This window comes from Zosterops lateralis (assembly GCF_965231275.1).
Source record: "Zosterops lateralis genome assembly, chromosome: 19".
Lineage (NCBI taxonomy): Eukaryota > Metazoa > Chordata > Aves > Passeriformes > Zosteropidae > Zosterops > Zosterops lateralis.
The window spans coordinates 5565331-5584227 of NC_139779.1; the positions used below are offsets into that span (position 1 = coordinate 5565331).

General features: G+C 45.8%; 2 protein-coding genes across 2 annotated transcripts; one reads left to right on the forward strand and one right to left on the reverse strand.

Annotated features, from left to right (window-relative positions):
- Positions 1 to 247: 247 nt before the first annotated feature.
- On the reverse strand, positions 248 to 12115 carry VKORC1L1 (vitamin K epoxide reductase complex subunit 1 like 1). The gene is made up of 3 exons (XM_083875219.1): positions 11857 to 12115; positions 1895 to 2004; positions 248 to 1230 (listed from the first exon to the last, which is right to left on the reverse strand). Exons 1-3 carry the CDS (start codon positions 12048 to 12050, stop codon positions 1004 to 1006), a joined length of 531 nt encoding a protein of 176 aa, XP_083731345.1. The 5' UTR covers positions 12051 to 12115; the 3' UTR covers positions 248 to 1003.
- Positions 12116 to 15320: 3205 nt separating this feature from the next.
- Positions 15321 to 18179, forward strand: CHCHD2 (coiled-coil-helix-coiled-coil-helix domain containing 2). Its single transcript, XM_083875290.1, has 4 exons — positions 15321 to 15510; positions 16087 to 16333; positions 17241 to 17394; positions 17846 to 18179. Exons 1-4 carry the CDS (start codon positions 15467 to 15469, stop codon positions 17854 to 17856), a joined length of 456 nt encoding a protein of 151 aa, XP_083731416.1. The 5' UTR covers positions 15321 to 15466; the 3' UTR covers positions 17857 to 18179.
- Positions 18180 to 18897: the final 718 nt, after the last annotated feature.

The following is an 18897-nucleotide window of genomic DNA, read 5'->3' on the forward strand; positions in this document are numbered from 1 at the left end:
ATACTGCAGCATTCATAGAACATCAAACATTAGTAACACTGGCTGGGCTGAGCACAGCTTCGAATGAAACAGCTCTGCTTGGAAATGGAGTCCTTTCAAAGAACACTTCATCCAACCCCCAATCTGCAAATCAGCTTTCCATTGACCACATGAAGCTATTTTTGTTCTGTACAGAAATTAATGAGGTTGTCGTTTAATCAACATACTTCAGGTTTCAGCTTTAATTCCATTTTTGTTACTGGAGATTAAAAAAAAAAAAAAAAGGAAAAAAAGAAAAAAAAAAAAGAAGAAGAAAAAAATGGAACCAACCCCAAGCATTATTCTTGTGAAAGCACAACAGTGAGAGCAGCAACTCCACCTTCCTTAGAGGTCACTTCTTCCATCGTGTCAGTCGACTCTGAGCTGAACCCTCTGACAGCTCCTAACCAAACTCATGGGACAGTGAGTTCTCCAGGGATGAAACCAAGAGTTCTAATTTTATTTACAGTATAAGTCCTAGTCAAATCTAAGTCCATCAGCTAAAAAAAAAAAAAAAAGAAAAAAAAAAAGAAAAAAAAAAAGAAAAAAATACACATACTGTAAACATGGCAACATTAAATATGGTGATGCTAGTCTAGAATATTTCATGTCATGATCACATCTTGTTATACCTGAATTTATATACAGGATATTTCATAGCAAGTGTTACCCACTTCACAAGTGGAGGGGGAAGAGAGAGAGTCTAGGTTTTGCTGTGGCTAAAACTCCTTCAAAGTAAAGTTAAAGCTTGTCTTTGATTGTTATAGAGCTTTCTTTCACAACCGCATTTAAACTGAAGATTAGCACAGAGAAATTATCTGGGGGCACCTTGAAATTTCTAATTCAAAATTTCCATTATGATTCTCAGAGGGGGAGGGGGAAGGGGGGGAAAAAAGTGTCTGATATGGAGAATAAAAAAATTACTGCAAAATAAACTTAATGGAAGTTGGGTCTTCAGACTGTCAGTCAAAAGTTCCACCAGGGGTTATTCCTGTTTGGGTTGGAGTTGCCTCTTCCAGGCCTCGTTCAAATAAACTAGTCGTTTGTAGTTGATGATAAAGAGAATGAAGTTCAGCAAATATGTGAGCACGAAGACAATGCAAAATTCCTTCAGCACGAAGTACAGAATGTATGCCAAGTACAGGGACCCTACTACAGACACTATGGAGGATGTCATGAGGATTAGAGCTGCTACTGCACTTGCTGTCATACCTGCAACAAGAGAGACAAAGTTACTCACCCCTCCCCGCACAGAGCACAACTGAATCCTAACTCAGCCACTCAGCAACAGTTACACAAAATTCTGGTTTAAATACCAGGCTGAGTGTTTGGAGGGGAGTATCTCAGGCTCTGTCTGACAGCCCTGTGATAAGGACGGTGTGTAGGATTAACCACGCTCATATTCCTGAGTTATAGGGAAATTAGTGGTCAAGTTATTTCTGTCAGGATTAACAGCTTTATAGCAAACCACAGAGTTACCAAGAAATAGATATAATTATATTGCATGCACTTCTTTGCCTGCTCTCTCCATTACTCCTGCAAAACTTGCCCATTCCATTTTTATTCCCGCTCTTTTCCACCATGCAATCCAATGCCAAATATCCTGGAGTGAAAATACCAGCACAGAAACCGTCTTCACACTCAGATTATTAATAGCATATCAGGAGAAAATGCAATTACTCTTGTTATCAGTCGGGTTTTTAAGCCCTTTGGACAGATGTATCATTAGAGTGATGCTAAAAAAAAAAAACCCCAAGATATAAAAATCAGCAGCATTTATCTGGTTTCCTGCAGATTGTGCAATGGATATTGCTCTCCTCCTTCACCCCCACAGCCCTGCTGTAAACTTGAGGCTCTGAAGTGAATGAATACTTACCCAGTAGCATTTGTAGTATATAAAACACCAGGCCAAAAACACTGTTTGACTGATTTATTGCACTGTCCTTCCCAAAGATGGAACCCAAGAGACCGAATCCTCGACCCCATCTGTAAAACAGGGAAACTAATTAACTCTTAATTGGCCACCTACTGCTTTCCAGCAGCATTTTCAGTTCAGGGCTGTTAGGGAAAAGAAAAGGACACATATTCTGACATGATCGATGTGGAGTTCTCCTGGAAAACCAAGCAGCAACAGGGGGAGCACTGGGCACAATTTTATCCCACACCTTGCTGATTAAAGTTGTTTGACACATCAGGAAATACTGAGTTCACACAGCTGCACCACCTCTGCTTCCCAGCGCTGCAGCTGGGAGCTGTTTTGTCAAACAAACACTTCCTTCCCCCAGTGACAGCACTAGCACCACAGTAAATTGGACACAAGGTCACCACAAAGCTGAGGCAAGGATTTGTTCCACTCACTTCCCTGCACCAGAGCAGGAGAATCAGGACAGAAATCTGCACCTCAGTCTAACAGCACAGGAGGAACCCAAATCTGTCAAGCACACGAGCTGAGCATGGCACCATCACAAGATCCCCAGCCCCCGTTTGCTGGAGCTCTTGCTCAGTGTGACACTGAACCAACACCTGAAATCCCCACAAAGTGACTTTCAACTTTCCAGTGATAAAGCAGAAAGCAGCACAAGCCCTACAAAACTGCTGCTGCAGGAAGGAGGAGGAAAGATTAAATTAGCAAATGTGTTTGTGCCAGAAACCATTAATTCCGTGCCCTAAGGCAGATCATGCCATTATTTGTAAAAGCAAAGTGAGGACCCTATTTATTAGTGTCACTTGAAAATATGAAGTTATTTTGCTGCTCCAACAGGTAATTTAACTCACAAGAGCATATTGGGATATCTGCCAGCAGAGTTTTGGAGCATCAAGCCAAGCACTACACAAATCCAAGACTTGATTCACATTACCAGCTTAACTGAGCAAGGTAACAAAGTGCCATTCCTCATCCTGCTGCAGCAGAAAACTCCAAGGAAAATGCAGTTTTCAGGAAGTTTCTTGTCCTAGAGGCAATGACACAGCTCAGGTTTGTCCCTGCACGTGGCAGGAGTGTTGCTGGTGTCACTCACCTGGGACCTGCCATCACCACACCACAAGCAGTTTGCTCACAGGAAGAAGCACCACAATAAGGACAATTTAACACCATCTCCAAAACACTTTCTAGTCTCACAGCCATCTGTGCAAAGACTCATTTAAACTCATCATTTTAATTGCAGACTAAGTTTGAATTCACTATTAATACTCCAGTGCTCTTCTCCCCAAGAAACCCAGCAGGTCCCAATTCTTAGAAAGCAGATTCACTATATAAACAGTTCAAAATTAAACATACTGGTTTGGTCTCAAATCTTTTAATTTGTGCCAATATTAACCTTCAAGGCAGCACAGACAATGATTTTCCAGGGGACAGAGCCTCAGCATCCCAGAGCTGCCAGACAGGGAGTTGCAGGGAAAAGCAGAGCAGAACTGCCTGGCTCTCTGCTCTCATCCCAGGGCAACTCTGGGGATGTGGAAACGACAGAGAATCTCAGATATGGTGAGATTTCATCCCACACCTCGAATGTGATATGGATTTTAAGTGAGAACTGTTAATTTTTTTAGCCTTCCTTTGATAAGATGGTCACAACACATGTAACAATTGTCTTGTCCAAATTCCAAAGGCTGTATTGAAGAGCCACAGAAATATATTAAAGGAGTTATCATTTTTACATTTAATAGTTTGCATTTATTTTTCTGTATTACTACATTTAGAGATGTTTCAGCCTGCCATCCACAGGCTCAGTTTATTGTTCTGGACTCCAAGTGAGAATTCTTTGCAGGGTGACATTAAAATGATTTGAACACACTCAGGTTTTCCTGCACAACCCAAAGTGGGCAAAGGCTCAGCCTCAGCCTAACCCCAAATAACTGCAGGATGCTGAATCCATCCCCACCTGAGTGCTCTCACTTGTGATGCTCAGCAGATCCTGTGGTGTCGGAGAGCAAACTCGTGCTTAAAACATCAGAAACGGCATTTTACAGAACCTGACCCTTGCAGTCGTTCTGTGAGAGAATAAAATGTTGCCAGTGGAAGGATAATGAGTTCCAGCCCGTCCTGAGAGTCAGAGTCCCGGAGTGATCTGTGCAGAGCTGCAAGGTCAGAGCACAGGGAAAGCTTTCTCCACATGCAGGAGTTCATTAAGTGTCTTGTTGGCCTTGTAGCAGCTTTGAGGACATCAAGTATTAAATTTCAGCCCATGGAGTCCAGGTTTAATCTCACATCTTATTCCACACACTTGGAGACAGCTAAGCAGCCTGGGGTTTAGCACAGAACATTTTTCTCAGCCTTATAAGGATTGGAGTGGGAGCAAATTGTTCTGCATCAAACTGAAAAGCAAATTATTTACCCTTAAATATATTGACTTTGTATACTCCCTTTCCCATCTCATTTCCCTACTGAAAAGTCTAAATTGTCTCCTAATTTTATTAAAGGTTGTAAACCCCAGAATGAACCAGGAACTTCTGCCAACAAGCAGAGGAAGGATAAAACCAGAGTAGATAATGTTCCTTTTCACACCAAACTCAGGTGTGAATTGCCTGACTGATGATAATTTTAAAGGCTAAAAAAATACGGCAAACAAAATACAAGAAAAAAGTCCTTACAGCAAGATAAGCTGGAAAAAAATAAACTCAAAACTCTTTCATGTAACCTGCACTTTACAAAAAACCCGTAATTTAGAAGACGTGTTATTCATTTGCATTTTTTTTTTTTTTTTATGCAGAACGCTAAACAAAATGACCTGCAGTATTTACAGAGCTGCTTGAACAGCAAGATAAAAGCACAGCCTGATTTCACCACGTTTTTCCTGGTTCTGACGGCGGCTCCCATCCCTGAGGATCCAGGTCGAAGTCACTCGAGGTGACTCAGAGCACTGTGACAAACACAAGTGCCAAACCCACTCTCGCCACGCCCGAGTTTCACTGCTATTAAAGAATAAAAAGCACTCTGATCTAATTACAAGGAACAAACCTTTAAGACATCTTTGGAACCCAGTTTCCCTCCCTACCTGCGTGGACCGCTCTGAATGTTCTTTAAAATGTTTAACAGTGATTCAAGAAATCTAAAATGAAGTGATTCATCTGCTTTCCCAACACCTACAACTGAACACTGCGGTGATTTTCAGTCCAATGTGCACTAACTTTTATCAAAAGGAGGTTTTGAAAGTTATTATCCACCCTCTAAACAAAGTCCCTTTTGGTTTGAGGTGCTTCATAAAGCTCAAATGTTGCATTTTTCAGAAGTTTAAAGCAATATTTGTGTGCAATTGTTACTTCTTGACGGGAAGACAAAAAGAATTGAGGTCACTGTGTTCCACAAGTGACGTACCTCCAATAAAACCTTACACTTTTAAATCACTAAAATAATTTAAATCACTTTTGCACAATGATGAACATCCTCTGTGTTCCAGAACAGTGTATTACTGGACACACTTGAAACATTTTAGCATAATATAGCAGAGAAAAAGCTAAAAGGGAACAGAAGAACCTCGTTTAGTCCCCCAGTATCTCAAGTATTTTAGAGGACAAGCAAACAACCTTCCAGTTTAACAGGTTACAAGCTATGAGTGATCAGCACTGGCTCCAAAAGCAGCAGAATTCCAAGCCTGCCAAACACACCAAGTCAAACAAACAAACCAGAAAATGTTTATTTAGCCAGGAGCTGGATCAGTGTCCCCTGCAGCCCTTGTAAGACATGCCGGAGTGTTTTTGTAGCCAAGCCCCAGCTCGGACAGTTACCTGCAGATATTATTAAAAATTTTGTCAAAGATTATTCCCCAGGATGTTTTCCTTGGCCTCCACTGTCCCTAAGGATCAGCTGAAACTTCTGAACTAGGGTTTTACCTGCACCAAGACACCTGGTGCCCTACTCTGAAACCTTCTTGGATGTCCCAGACGCTTTCTGAGCATTTTTGACCTCCACAACCCCTAGTGATAAGCAGGGCCACATCCTCTCAATTCCACCTGGTAACCCACTTAGTTTTTATGCCCAGAACTGAGTTAACCTCTGTATTTTTATTTTAACATGGAAAAACTATACTGGGTCAGGGCAGGTCCACAATTCCCAGGTCACATTCCAGTGTCCTCAATCAAATCCTTCAGGGGACCAGATTATCCAAAGGCAGGTGTGAGCCCAAATCTCTGCATTGTCAGCTTCGCCAACACAATTCTCTCTCAGTTGTTGGGTTTGCTGCAGTGAAAAGGGCAAACAATAAAATAAGATTCTGCCCTCAAACTGCGAGAAAAGAACTCAAGTCTGGGTGGTTTTTTGGGTAGTAGTATTCCCTTGAAGCCTCTCATTTCAGGATTATTTATCATCCCATAAGCATCACTTGGTTATCAACAGCAAGCCTCCCTTACCACTTTGTAACCCTGAGGAAACAATAAATCTAATTTTCCACAGGAATCAAAAAAGGCTACGCTCGATAAGTGATGTGCACATTTCCTGAAGCTCCACTGGACTTGTGAGGTAATTTCTGGTCCAGAGTGGAAGTTCTCAGAGGGGAGCAGAGCTCAGTCTTCAGAGAAAAGCTCATATAAAGGTCAAAGGATCTGGAGCATGTTAAGAAACTTTGGCTGCAATTTCTTTCCAGCTTCACCAGAGGATTTTGGATTAAACCTAATTCATGGTTTCAAGGCCACTCTTAACAGTTTTAATAAATTAAGTAAAAGCCTTCAATTAGAAGCCACAAAAAAGAGGAGATTAAAAATTCCCATTTGTAAACTTGCCAGGAGTGCTCGAAAATGTTGATACACTTAATTTCATGTTTAAATCTATTAGCAGCATTTAACATAACCAAATGAGGTTTTCTTCTATATAACCTCCAGCCCTGCTTCAGAAAGACTCTGTAAAAACTCTCAGTGTCCACATCAGCAAAATATTAAGCAGACAGTGGGTAATTATTTTATAGCAGCCTTTACAGAAGCACTGGCTATTCAAGATACAACCCAACAGCACTGATTCCTTCTACATAATCTTTTCTATTAAGCCATAAATGAAGCGCAAGTCTGAATTATAAGCACTTTGTTAAATTTACTTTGCACCAGGCAAAATAATTCCTAGCCATATTAAAAATTCCAGTCAAGCTGGAAATTATATATTTATGAAAAGCAAAAATTAAAGCGTTTGTGTGAGCACTGTAAGGATGGGAAATAAAAGATTCCCACAGCAAGGGCACTGCTGTGCTTTATAAAAGATGTGCCTCAGTCAGTAAATGTTGTATCAGTATTAAATCATCATTTTTCTATTAGAAAGATGAAAAAAAACAAACAAAAACAAACAAACAAACAAAACCAAAAAAAAAAAAAAAAACCCAAAAAAAAAAAAAAAAAAAAAAAAAACAAAAAAAAAACAAAAAAAAAACCACAACAACAACAACAACAAAAAAACAAAACACCAAACACAACCACACAAAACAAACCCCAAACAGTTGAGTTTTCAACTTCTGGAGTTTTAAGAGCAACTTTAAAACTCCAAGCTGGTTTCTAGCAGCGTTCCTGGCACAGCTCCCCTCTCCAGCACATGGAATAAACTCTGGATCCTCCCAGCTCAGCCCCTCATCCTCTGCTCCCCACTGTGTGAGTCCTGTGTGCACAGTGCCAGCCCAGCTGGGGACAGGGGACACAGAGCCTCGGCTGCCAGGGCAGGTTTCCCTTCAGCTGAGCTGAGTGATTTTGGGTTTCTCTCCCTTCCCCTGTGGCGCTGAATTTGGCTGCTCCAATTTCTCCCTGCCCAATTGCAAACCAGAGATCTTCCAAGCTTCCCTCACACAGCAAACCCAGTAAAAAAAACCCTGTTACATCTCCTAACACCTTACACCAGTCACTAACACTTGCAGCTGAAATAATCACACATATCTGATATTTGTCTGCAGGTACAGCAATGAAAAAATTCCTAGGATATCAGGAATTTATTATTATAAATACAAATGATAACTGCTACATAATATTCTTCTCTTGGAATTAAGCAAACTTGACAGACAAGAAGTTTACAGAACTGCCCCACAACAGAGCTCATGGGAGGAATCTGTTTAAACATCAGCTTAGGGAGGTCTGGGAAGTTTTCTCCATGTCCCATTTCTTTGGATAATGGGGTTGTTCTTGTCACCCTGGTCCCTGTAAAGATGCCCTGGAACAGTTCTAGCAAGGCGTGTTCTGCTGAGAAACCAGCACGGGGCAGTTTTACCTGCAGTTCTCAGAGCAATTCACACCCTCTCTGCACAGGAACACCAAACAGAACACAAACGGGTGTAAATTCTGTGTTTAAAGTGATTTATGAGCTGTACAAGAACACTACAGCTGTCACAGGCCACCCTTTCAGACCCACCCACAACACACCCCACATTTAACAGGCACTTTCAGGAACTACCAGGTGAATATTTTCAGAAAACATGTTTCAGAAAACACAAGGTGGTTGTGCACTTTGGTCTAGAGGAAGGTGTCCCTGCCCACGGCAGAGGCTGGAACAAGAGGAACCTGAAGGTCCCTTCCAACCCAAACCATTCTGTCACATCAGACTTTTCCAGAACTTTTCAGAGTGCCTCAAACACAACACACCAATCCAAGACTTTGCCTGTGGAACATAATGGGTAATTCCTAAAATATCAATGACATCCTGACTCTCAAAACACTATTCTGACTCTAGAACTCCTCCAGCAATCAGGCAAAGATCAATATTGACTATTGCCAAACCTCCTCACTGATGTAGCTGCAAATATTGCCAAAGATATCCACGACATGTGCCCTTTGCTCGTTTGTGCTGCTGTCTTGAGGCTCTGTCACACTGGGTACAGCACTCATTAATGCATGCCAGCCTACAAAAGCCACTCAAACCCATTAATTTATCCTCCAGAATCTCCAATTCATCAAGACAGAAAGCAGAAACGTGTTAGGAAATGGTGTGGAAAAGACCAAAGCCAAAGGCTCTGGGTCTCTGCGTTACCCCTTAAAAGTCACATTTTATTTCAAGCTGTAGCATGACCTGTATGACTTGAAATGTGTTTTATTACTTCAATTCCCTCTGTGAAACTACAGCAAGACCAAATCTATTTTTCAGGAACTGCTATTAGCCAGTTTCATTATATAAAGAAAGCCATTCTTGACACTTAATTATTCTCAACTATAAGACGGCAATTAATTTAAAATAAATACAGCAATTACCAATGGAGATGTGAGGTATTGCCCTAATACCTGCCTTTATCAGCCACTCCTCAGCAGGTTTTATTTTTAAATGATTTCATGAACTTTCCCCTTGATAAAAACTTGAAATATGCTGACCATTCATGTTTTGGGTAAGGGATACTGGGAAGGGATCTCTCCAAAATAATCCTCTGCATGAGTCAGGCTCTGATAGGAGATTTTCTGTGCTCCTCCCTCTGCATGCTGGCAGTCTTTACATTTCTGTTCTTCTTCTTGTTGTGCCAATGCCAGGTCTGGCTTAAAAGCAAGACTTGGAAATACCAACAGCTGGTGCAAAAAACTCCGCCCAAAATACCAGAAAGAAAGTCAGCTCAGGAAGGAATAAACTAATTTATTCTAATTATTCTGTGCATTTAAAATGAACCCTAAAAAAATAATTAAAAACCCTTTAAAAAGCAATAAGTGCTTTTTAAAGTTCAGCCCACTCTTGGAGTCAAAACTCAAGATGTGAAGATTGCAACATTCCAAGTTCCATCAGCAAATCCAGCTTAAATAAAAGGTCACATAACCCAATGAACCATCTAAAAGCCAAAGTAGAAACAGAAGTTTCTCAGCCAGTTAACTCTGCAGAGTGAACTCCAATAATTAACTAATCAATGAAATTCTGACTATCAGTGTAAAAGCTTAATGAGAAAAGAAATGTGCAAGTCAAATCTGAATTACCTGAGGAAAAGCTGGAACACAAAATTGAAACTCTACAACCCCAGTGAAATCTAAAGTGTGGTTAAAAGTTCCTTTTAGAAATGAAGTTTCTGAGCAGCTCTGGTGATGTGGGAACAAGGAACATTCAGCTGGAGAAAGTGAGAGAAAACGATGGATGGGAAGCTGTGGCAACATAGAAAATAAAATTCATTTCTTTCCAACTTTAATGCCTTGTCCTCCTGCCTCACTTTTAAAGTAGAACTCCCCCTCTGTGTCCTGCACAGCCTGGAAAGCAAATTCTTCTCCAAATATGGTTGGAGTGAACAGAACTTGCACGTTCCTTTTGCACAAACTCCTTTTACCACCTGCTCCGACGATCACGAGCTCTCCTGGCATTTGCAAGGCTTCACTCCAGGCACGGTTCTCCTAGCAACTGCTGGGAGATCTGAGTGCATTCCATCCCCAAAACTCTTCACATCATCACACACAATTCCTACAGCAAAGGATTTCCAGGTCTTACTCAACGTTGTCAGCTACAGCATCGCTAATGAACGCTGTAATTAACTGAGCTTGATGCCGGAATTAGAAATAATTCCAATTATATCTTTAGGTAATTTCTTTCTCCTGAGCATTGGTAAACACGCACCAGAACTGTGACATCCAGCTCCCTGTCACAACAGCATTTGCAGCAACAACCAAAAGCTGTTGGAGAACCACTTCTATGCAAGAACAGGCTACCCAATGTTTAAATCTCTGTTATTCTCTTTTCACCCCTGTATGTGTGATCAAAGTTAAATTACTGATGAGACTCATGTGGTTTAACCTCAGCAGCTTAAGGATAATTTAATTTATATTATTTGAATTTATCTGGTGAGGTTATTGAAGTCTCCTCCCTAGTTAGATCCAAACTTCTCATTTTGGGACATTTTCCAAGCAGAGACATGAACAAGCACCTTCACAAACTACAGATGACCTGAGGCAGACAGAAAAGCAGAGTTAAAGCCTTTATTTAACCACAATTTCAGGTGGCCAGAGACACAGATCTCTGTCACACAATCTCACTTCTGCCACCACAGAAAAGGAAAAGCTCTTTTCTTTAGGGAAAAAAGCTCCCTGGGTGTTTTGCCTCAGTAATTTCACAGGTCCCAGCTTGGCAGAGGATGGAAATATTCCCTCAAAATGGCTTGTTATGATGATACAGCAAATACATCTATAAAAACTGTGACAGCTTTTGCAGGGGTTACACTGAGAGAGGAAAAAGTAAACCTCCACTACTCACTCAGCTGAAGGGAGTAGCACAATAATAACAAAATTCTCATTAAAATAAAGAGGAGGGATTTAATACATAGATCTGCTCAAGAACCAGATTTATACACTGACTTTCCCAACAGGAATACGAGCCTCAGACTTTAGAAAATAAGTGCTAAACAGGCTGAACGTCTGCAAAACAAGCCAGGATTTGGACTGGGCTTGTGCTGCAGAGGCACCCAAGTGTCCCTTGAATGAAGCACTTCCTCCGTATCACCAAAGCATCTCCTGTGCTACCAGGAGACACCCCAATGAAAACGCAATACAGATACTGCAATTAAAGCTAATAATGCAAACCACCTGCAATTGCACTGGCTTATGTTGTCCTTAACCACAACTCACAGCTACAACACTCCACTCTCCCGAGCTTTTACCACTAAAACGCCTGTCACTCCACCTAATTACCGCTGATTACAACACAGCAATTGCGGGTGCCTCGCCCTCCAGCCCGCAGTGATCCCGAAAATCCCGGCTCCCACAGCAGCCCTCGGGCGATGGGGCCGCCCCACAGCGGGAGCTCCGACCCTCCCCGGGCTGCCCCGGCCCCTCCGTGCCCCGCCCGGCCCGCAGCCCCTCCGAGCACCGGCCCGGCGCCCCAGCACCCCCGGAGGCACCGGAGGCAGCCCTCCGGGACCCGTCCCCAGCGCTCCCGCCGCCCTCAGCCCCTTCCCCTGGCGGGGGCGGCAGCAGGTCCCACCCGCGCCTCACCTGGAGGTGATGGCGGCGGAGCAGCGCACCCGCTCGCTGAGGTCGCACAGGGCCTGGTAGTGGCTGTCGCGGCCTTTCTCGCGCTCCAGGTGGCAGGCGTACAGGGACAGCAGGATGCCGGCGGCGCACACGGCGGACCGCGCCACCCGCTCCCAGCGCGGCACCGACACCCGCAGCAGGACGGGCGCCGCCATCTTGGCCCCGTCCCTCCGCCTCAGCCCGCGACGCGCGCCCGGCGCCGCCCCGCCCCGCGCACGCGCGCGCGCACCTCATTGGCCCGCCCCGCACGCGCGCGGGGCCCTCATTGGCCGGCCGGGCGGGCGCGCCACAACCCCCTCCCCTGTGCCCCCCCACCCCCCGCGCTGGCCCCGCCCCTCGCCGCTCGCGCCGGACGTGGCGCCCCGCGACGACGTCACGTCAGGGCTGGGCGGGGGAGGGGGGCGTGGCACAGCGCCGCCTGGCGGCCGCCGGCACCCCCGGCACAGTCCCCTCACGCCCGCGCCCCCGCCCCGCCCGACTCCAGCGGGAAAAGGGGCTCTTCCTGAAGGAAAATGGGGGTTTCCAGCAAGAAAATGGGGTTTTCCTGCAAGGAAATGGGATTTTTCAGCAGGAAAATGGGGTTTTCCAGCAGGAAGATGGGGTTTTCCTCGCCTTTTCCCCCTCAGATCTGGGATATGGGGGAAACTGGGCAGTTCCGAAATACGTGAAAAAAGTCTTCACGGCTGACCTGACCCTCAGGGATGATGTGTCATTTCACCGGAACTCAGGTGATGTGAGCCTCAGCCCCGTTCTCCAGGGGTTTTTTCATGATCTTGGGCAGAACACACCAAAATCCTGCATCCTGCAGAGGCACAGAGCCCATCTGGTGTGCAGAGAGCCTGTTACACTCCCAAAGTTCGCCACGAGCTGCTCTGGGATGTGTCATTTGGACAGACGATAGAAGAAACATATTAAAAGTCTGGTTTTTATAGCGCAGCCTTGCGCTCCACTTGGCTGGGGAGCAGCTGCTGATGGATTCCCCCAGGGCCTTGCACTTGAGCAATGGGATTTCATCACTTATTTCCCAGCTCTGGGGTCACATTCTGCCAGACCGGGTCACAATCAGATGGACACAACCCAAAATCAAGGCTGGATCTTTCTCCTTCCACCCGTTTCTACCAAAAGCAGCATCAGCACCTGTCTGGTGGTTAAGGAACTGCCGAATCCCTGTGGTGTAGCCACACAAAAGTCCTGGCAGCTGAAAACAAACAATCTTTGCTTGCTGTAAACATCCCCACGGCTGTTACCTTTCCACTTAGAGGGAAAACACGTTGTGACGTGGGTGTAGACCCTCACAGAGGACAGCAGGCAGCAGCATGGTTAAACATGGAAGGCTTTTTATTATCTGACTCTAATTCTACTTATATACATTTTGTACAGTGGGCCAAGATTGGCCCAAGGAGGTTACAACCTCCTGACTCCCTTGGTCACTATGAGCATCAGTCAAGTTCTCTCTCAGAGAACAACTATGCAAAACATACTGATAAATTCTAAGGATACAATATTGTTCACATGAAGCAGCGTGAGAATCAGGCTGCAAAGGTTTAAACACTTGAAAGCAAGAAAGTCAGGGGCGACACACAGCCACCATTATTGCTGAATTTTGGGATTGGCCACCATCTACTCATTCTGGTGCCCTTCCCCAAACCCTTGCTGTGGGCATCAGCAGATGCGAGGCTGAGCCGGTAGAAAAGGCAGCTCTGGAGTTTTCCCAAGGAGAGCAGCGGGACAAAGCACAATGGCACCATTCATCCCATCCTGCCCTCATTGTCCTGCAGAACAAAACAAATCCAAGAGGGACGCGGCCGCAAAATGACTTCGAGCGTCAAGAATCCCACTGCCAGCAAAAAAATAAAAAGAAAAAAAAAGGGGGAAATTGAAAACTCTTAATTAAAAAGCACTGAGAAAACCGCTCATTAAGAAACAAGGTGCTTGAACTCCGTGAAAGCAAAATTATAACTCCTGCTTTCTGTGCTGTGATTTGCTCTGATGGAGAGAGGCCAAGAGCCAGGGAGAAGAAATTCTCAGGAATGAGAAAAGCATCCTGCAGCAACACCAGTGGTCTGAGCTTCTGCAGATGTCCCTGTTCTCAATGTGATTTATCATTTATATTTATCTCCTGATAATTCTCTTGTCAGCAACTGCTTTTCTGAGCCGTACTTCTGCTCTATAAACTCACAACGTTAGCACTTCTTTCATCAGGCAACAGTTACATCCCCTGATGTAAAAGATGTTGAAATGCCTGGTCTTTCACCTCTTTGTAAGTGAAGAAACTGTGAACAAACAATTTTTTTTTTTTTCATGAATTATCATAACTGTTGACTGTGGTCTCCTTTATCATTGCTGCTGTGTGTAGAAACAGCTTAATTAATACCATAGTTAATAAATTCATTTAAAAATTAATTTCTACAGGTAGATAGTGTTTCTAAAGTAAGGAGGCTCAGCCCTTGGGTGGGAATGAGGGGGCAGGAGGGAGCCTTGCTTCTTTTTTGGGGTGAAAATCACAGAATCACGGAATGGTTGGGATTTGAAGGGACTTGGAAGGGAGATCATCCAAGGCAGGATCAGCTGGAGCAGGTGACACAGGAGCACATCCAGGTGAGGTTTGGAATGTCTCCAGAGAGGGACATTGCAGGTTCAGAGCTCTGCCACACTCAACGTAAAGAAATTCCTTCTCACGTTGAGGTGAAACTTGCTGTGTTTTAGTTTGTGGCCATTACTCCTCGTCCTGCTGCTGGGCATCACCAAAAAGAATCTGGGATCCTCCTCTGGCACCCCATGGATTGATGGGATCCCTTCTCTGCTCCAGACTGAAATCTAAAATCTGTAACTCTGCTGTATTCCGAGAGCCTTTTGGAGGCTCCTTTTCCACAGAGAACGATTCCCTGAAGGCTGGAACACTTTTCATCGCGATTTAGGTTCTTATTGTGACTGAAAGTGCCACGGGTGCAAATTTATTGTGGTTTAGGTATTCATTGTAACCTTTGGTCCCACACAGACACGGCTTTATCGCTATTTAGGTGTTTGTCGTGACCGAGGATCTTAAAAAAGCGGATTTATCCCTATTTAGGTGTTTATTGTTGCTGAAAGTCCCACAAAGACGGGGTTTTATCACCATTTAGGTGCTTGTTGTAGCTGAGGATTCTACAAAGGCGGGTTTATCGCGATTTAGGCGTTGGGGACCGAGGATTCTGCACGCACTTATATATCACAATTTAGGTGCTTACTGTGAAAGTCCCGCAGACGCAGGATTATCGCTATTTAAACGTTTATTGTGACCGACGGTCCCCCAAGCGTGGGTTTAACCGCGGTTTGGGCGTTTATTTATTTATTTATTCACCGCGACCTCCCGCCACCATCGCGGCGCCTCAGGCGGGCGGAGGGGGCGTGGCCTCGGCCCAGCCCCGCCCCGCGCGCGGCGGCCCGGAAGTGACGCACAGGCGGTGACCTTCAGAGGCGGCGGGCGGGTGTCGGGCCGGGCCGGATCGCGCCGTTCCGGGTTTTCTCCGCTTGTCTCGGTTCCCTCGCGCCGTTCCGGGCTTCCTCTCGCTTGTCTCGGTTCCCCGCCGCCATGCCCAGGGGCAACCGCTCGTCCCGCGTGGCGCCCCCCGCCAGGTGAGGGCTGCCGGGGCCCCCTCTCGTTGTCCCGTGTCCCCCGCGCAGGCCGCAGCGGCCTGGCCGCCATTGTGCGGGCGGGTGACGCACCGGGGCGGTGGCAGCGCCCGGCGGGTGTGAGCTGGGCTGGCTCTGGGTTAGCGGAGCGGGGTTGGGCGCTTCGGGGAATGGAAATGGGTCTGCTCGGCTGCAGGGCCTGGACGCCAGCACCGTGTTTATCAACCGCTTTTGGGTCGTATTATGTTTCCGCAAAAGAGCAGAGCCCTATGTGAGGTGGGGAATAACCAGGCAGAAAGACGCCTGTAATCCTGACCCTGTCTTGCATAATACGCTCACCAGAGCACTGAGTTCATCCCTTCAGCGTGTAGCAGGGGTGTGTGTAATCCCAGCGTGATCCTTGAGGCCTCCTGTACAGCGCCACGAGTCGCGCTTGGCGCTCCCTGAGTGTCCCCTGGAGCTCGGGACGTCCTGTTCCTCACAGCAGGAACGGTGCGCTCCTGGCCCTGCAGCCGCGTGGTTTGGGGTCATCACGATGATGATGATGATGGAGTGATGTTTCTCTCCGTGTCCCCGCAGCCGGGCACCCCCGAGGAGAGCCGCGTCTCCAGCCCCGGCTCCTCGGGCCGCTGTCCCCGCAGCGGCTCCGCCTTCCGCCGTGGCGGCCCCGGCGCCGAGGCAGCCCGGGCTGATGGCGCAGATGGCCACGACCGCTGCCGGGGTGGCCGTGGGCTCGGCCGTGGGACACACCATCGGCCACGCCATCACCGGAGGCTTCAGTGGAGGCGGCAGCTCCGAGGCCGCCAGGCCCGATATCACTTACCAGGTGAGGGGGAGCACAGCTGGACACCCGCTGAGGGCAGCTCAGCTCCACGTGGGCTCAGGGAGCTGCTGGAGCCTTAAACACCACATGAGTCACAGCTGGGCTACTTATAGTCTTTATATAGTCTATAAACTGCATATATATAAGACTATATATAGTCTGTAGCTACAGACTGAATCTCCAAGGTAACTCACCATGAATTGATGCTGTTTTACACCACAATGACACAGAGTCCGAGATTCAGAAGGCTGAAAATTACTTCTTTATTGTTGGGATGTGTTTCCTTTTTATACTATTTTACACAGACCAATTTGATTGCTGGCACAAAGACAAACCTCTTCACTCACATTGGTCAGACCAGAGGGACATCAAGAAGTCCCTCCTAAGAAAAAGAATGAATAACAAAGTTACAGTTACAAAAACACTTTTCTTGTTTACAAAAAATTCTCTGAAAAAAGAATTTTAGAAAACCAAAACACCTCAGGCACGGAACCAGGGCTACAATGAATCATCCTTAAAAAGAGTTCAGAGGGATGCAGGAGTGATGTGTGGCCAGGTGTTGGTGTTATTTTCTACTGTATTATTCCTGTGGTTCAGGTAGAACTTCCATGTTCCAGGTGTGGCATTGGGGAGACTTTTGCTCAGATGCCATCCAGAGTTACCTGATACACTGATACACATCAGAGTTACCTGAGTGTATCAGAGTCACTCAAGTCTTTGTAACTTCAAAAACTTCTCTGAATGTGGCATACCACTGCTGGAAAATTGTTTTGTACTTCAGCCCTTCTCTTGTTTTCCATTACAAAACTGAAGATTTTGACTGAAACACAGGGGAGAACCCTCAGCAAGCAGCATTGGGGGTGGTTTGGCTTTGTTGGAAGGGTCCTTATGGAGCCATTTGGTGTTTCAGGAGCCTCAGGTTGCTCAGGCTGTCCAGGAGCAGCAGCAGCAGGGTCCTTGCCAGTATGAGATTAAAAAATTCCTGGAGTGTGCCCAGAACCAGACTGACCTCAAGCTGTGTGAGGGCTTCAGTGAGGTGCTCAAGCAATGCAGGATTGCCAATGGTAAGTCCACAGTGCTGACAGGCAGCTGTTAAATGGGATAATCAGTGGGAATGGTGTCCTGGGGCTTTGATCCAGCTGGTGGAGGATGGGGAGTGGTGAAGGTGCTCTGGAGTCAGGTAAAGCAGCTGCTGTTTTGTTGGGCTTCGTGCTTGGGTGCTGTACGTGTGGCTGGGCTGGAGAGTGGGTGAATTCCTGGTGCTTTGTGGATTGAAGATGACTGGAAAAGTGGCAGCAGCACATCTGGGCCATTAGCAGAGCTCTAAGGGCTACAAAACCATCCTGTCCTGGGAGGAAGGAGGCAGCTGTGCACCAGTGCTGATGCCTGCAGCACAGCATATCCCAGCAAATGCATGAGGGACGGGGGGACACCCTGACAAATCTGTCTTAGGGCAAGGAAAACACTTCCCATTCAGGGTTCCAAAACTCACTGACGTGATTCTTTGCCTTTCAGGTATGGCCTAAGCCTGCACAACGAGGCTGCTGAAGATCATCTTGCAAGAACTGACCTATGAATGAAAACCAAAAAAGCTTCAGTAATAAAGTTTAAAGCTGTCTGGTATCTTGTTAGTTCATATATTCACACTCTCATCATCATCCCTGTGGCTTGACTCCTGCCATAGCTGCCTCTGATGTGAGCCAACTTCACAGCTGCAATTTAATTTAGCACAAAATGGAAGAGTGAATAATAAAGCAGAATGAACTAACATTGGGTTAACTGGTTTTGCTGATTGTTGTGTTGAATGTATGTAATGTTGTCTATAAATAAACTTCTCTCTCTTGTTGAAGTACCTTGCTCTGGTTGAGTTTGAGTGCTGGAGGTGAAGGGTGAGGAGGTGAATTGATTTTGACAGGGTGTTCTGCAGGTGGGTTTTTTTTTCATGCTGTGGTGGGGCTGAACCATGAGAGGATGGGCCTGTGGCCTTTCCCTCCTGCCTGGCTCGAGCAAAGCCGCCGCTGCTACATGAAAATAATAATTATTTTAAAAGTATTTACTGACGCAAAGTGCAAACCCTCCTTTTTCCATCGGAGGGAGCAGCCACGTCATGCCTTGCTCAAATCCTTGAGGCTGATAAAGTAAACACCCTGCTGGACACCACTGGAAAAGCCTGGATAAGCTGTGCTCCCACCACGAACTGTGGTGGGGAATAACCCTGCTCTGAAAAGTGCAGTTTCCGTTAAAAATATTTTCCCTAGCATGACCTGTTTTCCCCGATGTCCTGCCCGTTCTTAATGCACTTCACCTGCAGTTCCTGGAAATGAAAAGGTTAAATCAGTGTTTAAAAGGGCGAGGAATCATCTCATGGGGAGGGATGAGGACAGGAGTGCCTGTCCTGGTGACAGGAGCAGCTTCGCCCCTGCTGATCGAGCTCCCATCTCATTTCTGGGGTGTTTCACCGTCCTGGTGAAACTGAAATAAAATCATTGGGGTGTTTGGGCCAGTCTGTGACGAGAGGAAGCGGCCTTAAGCTGATAGAGGGGATATTCAGTTAGCTATTAGAGAAA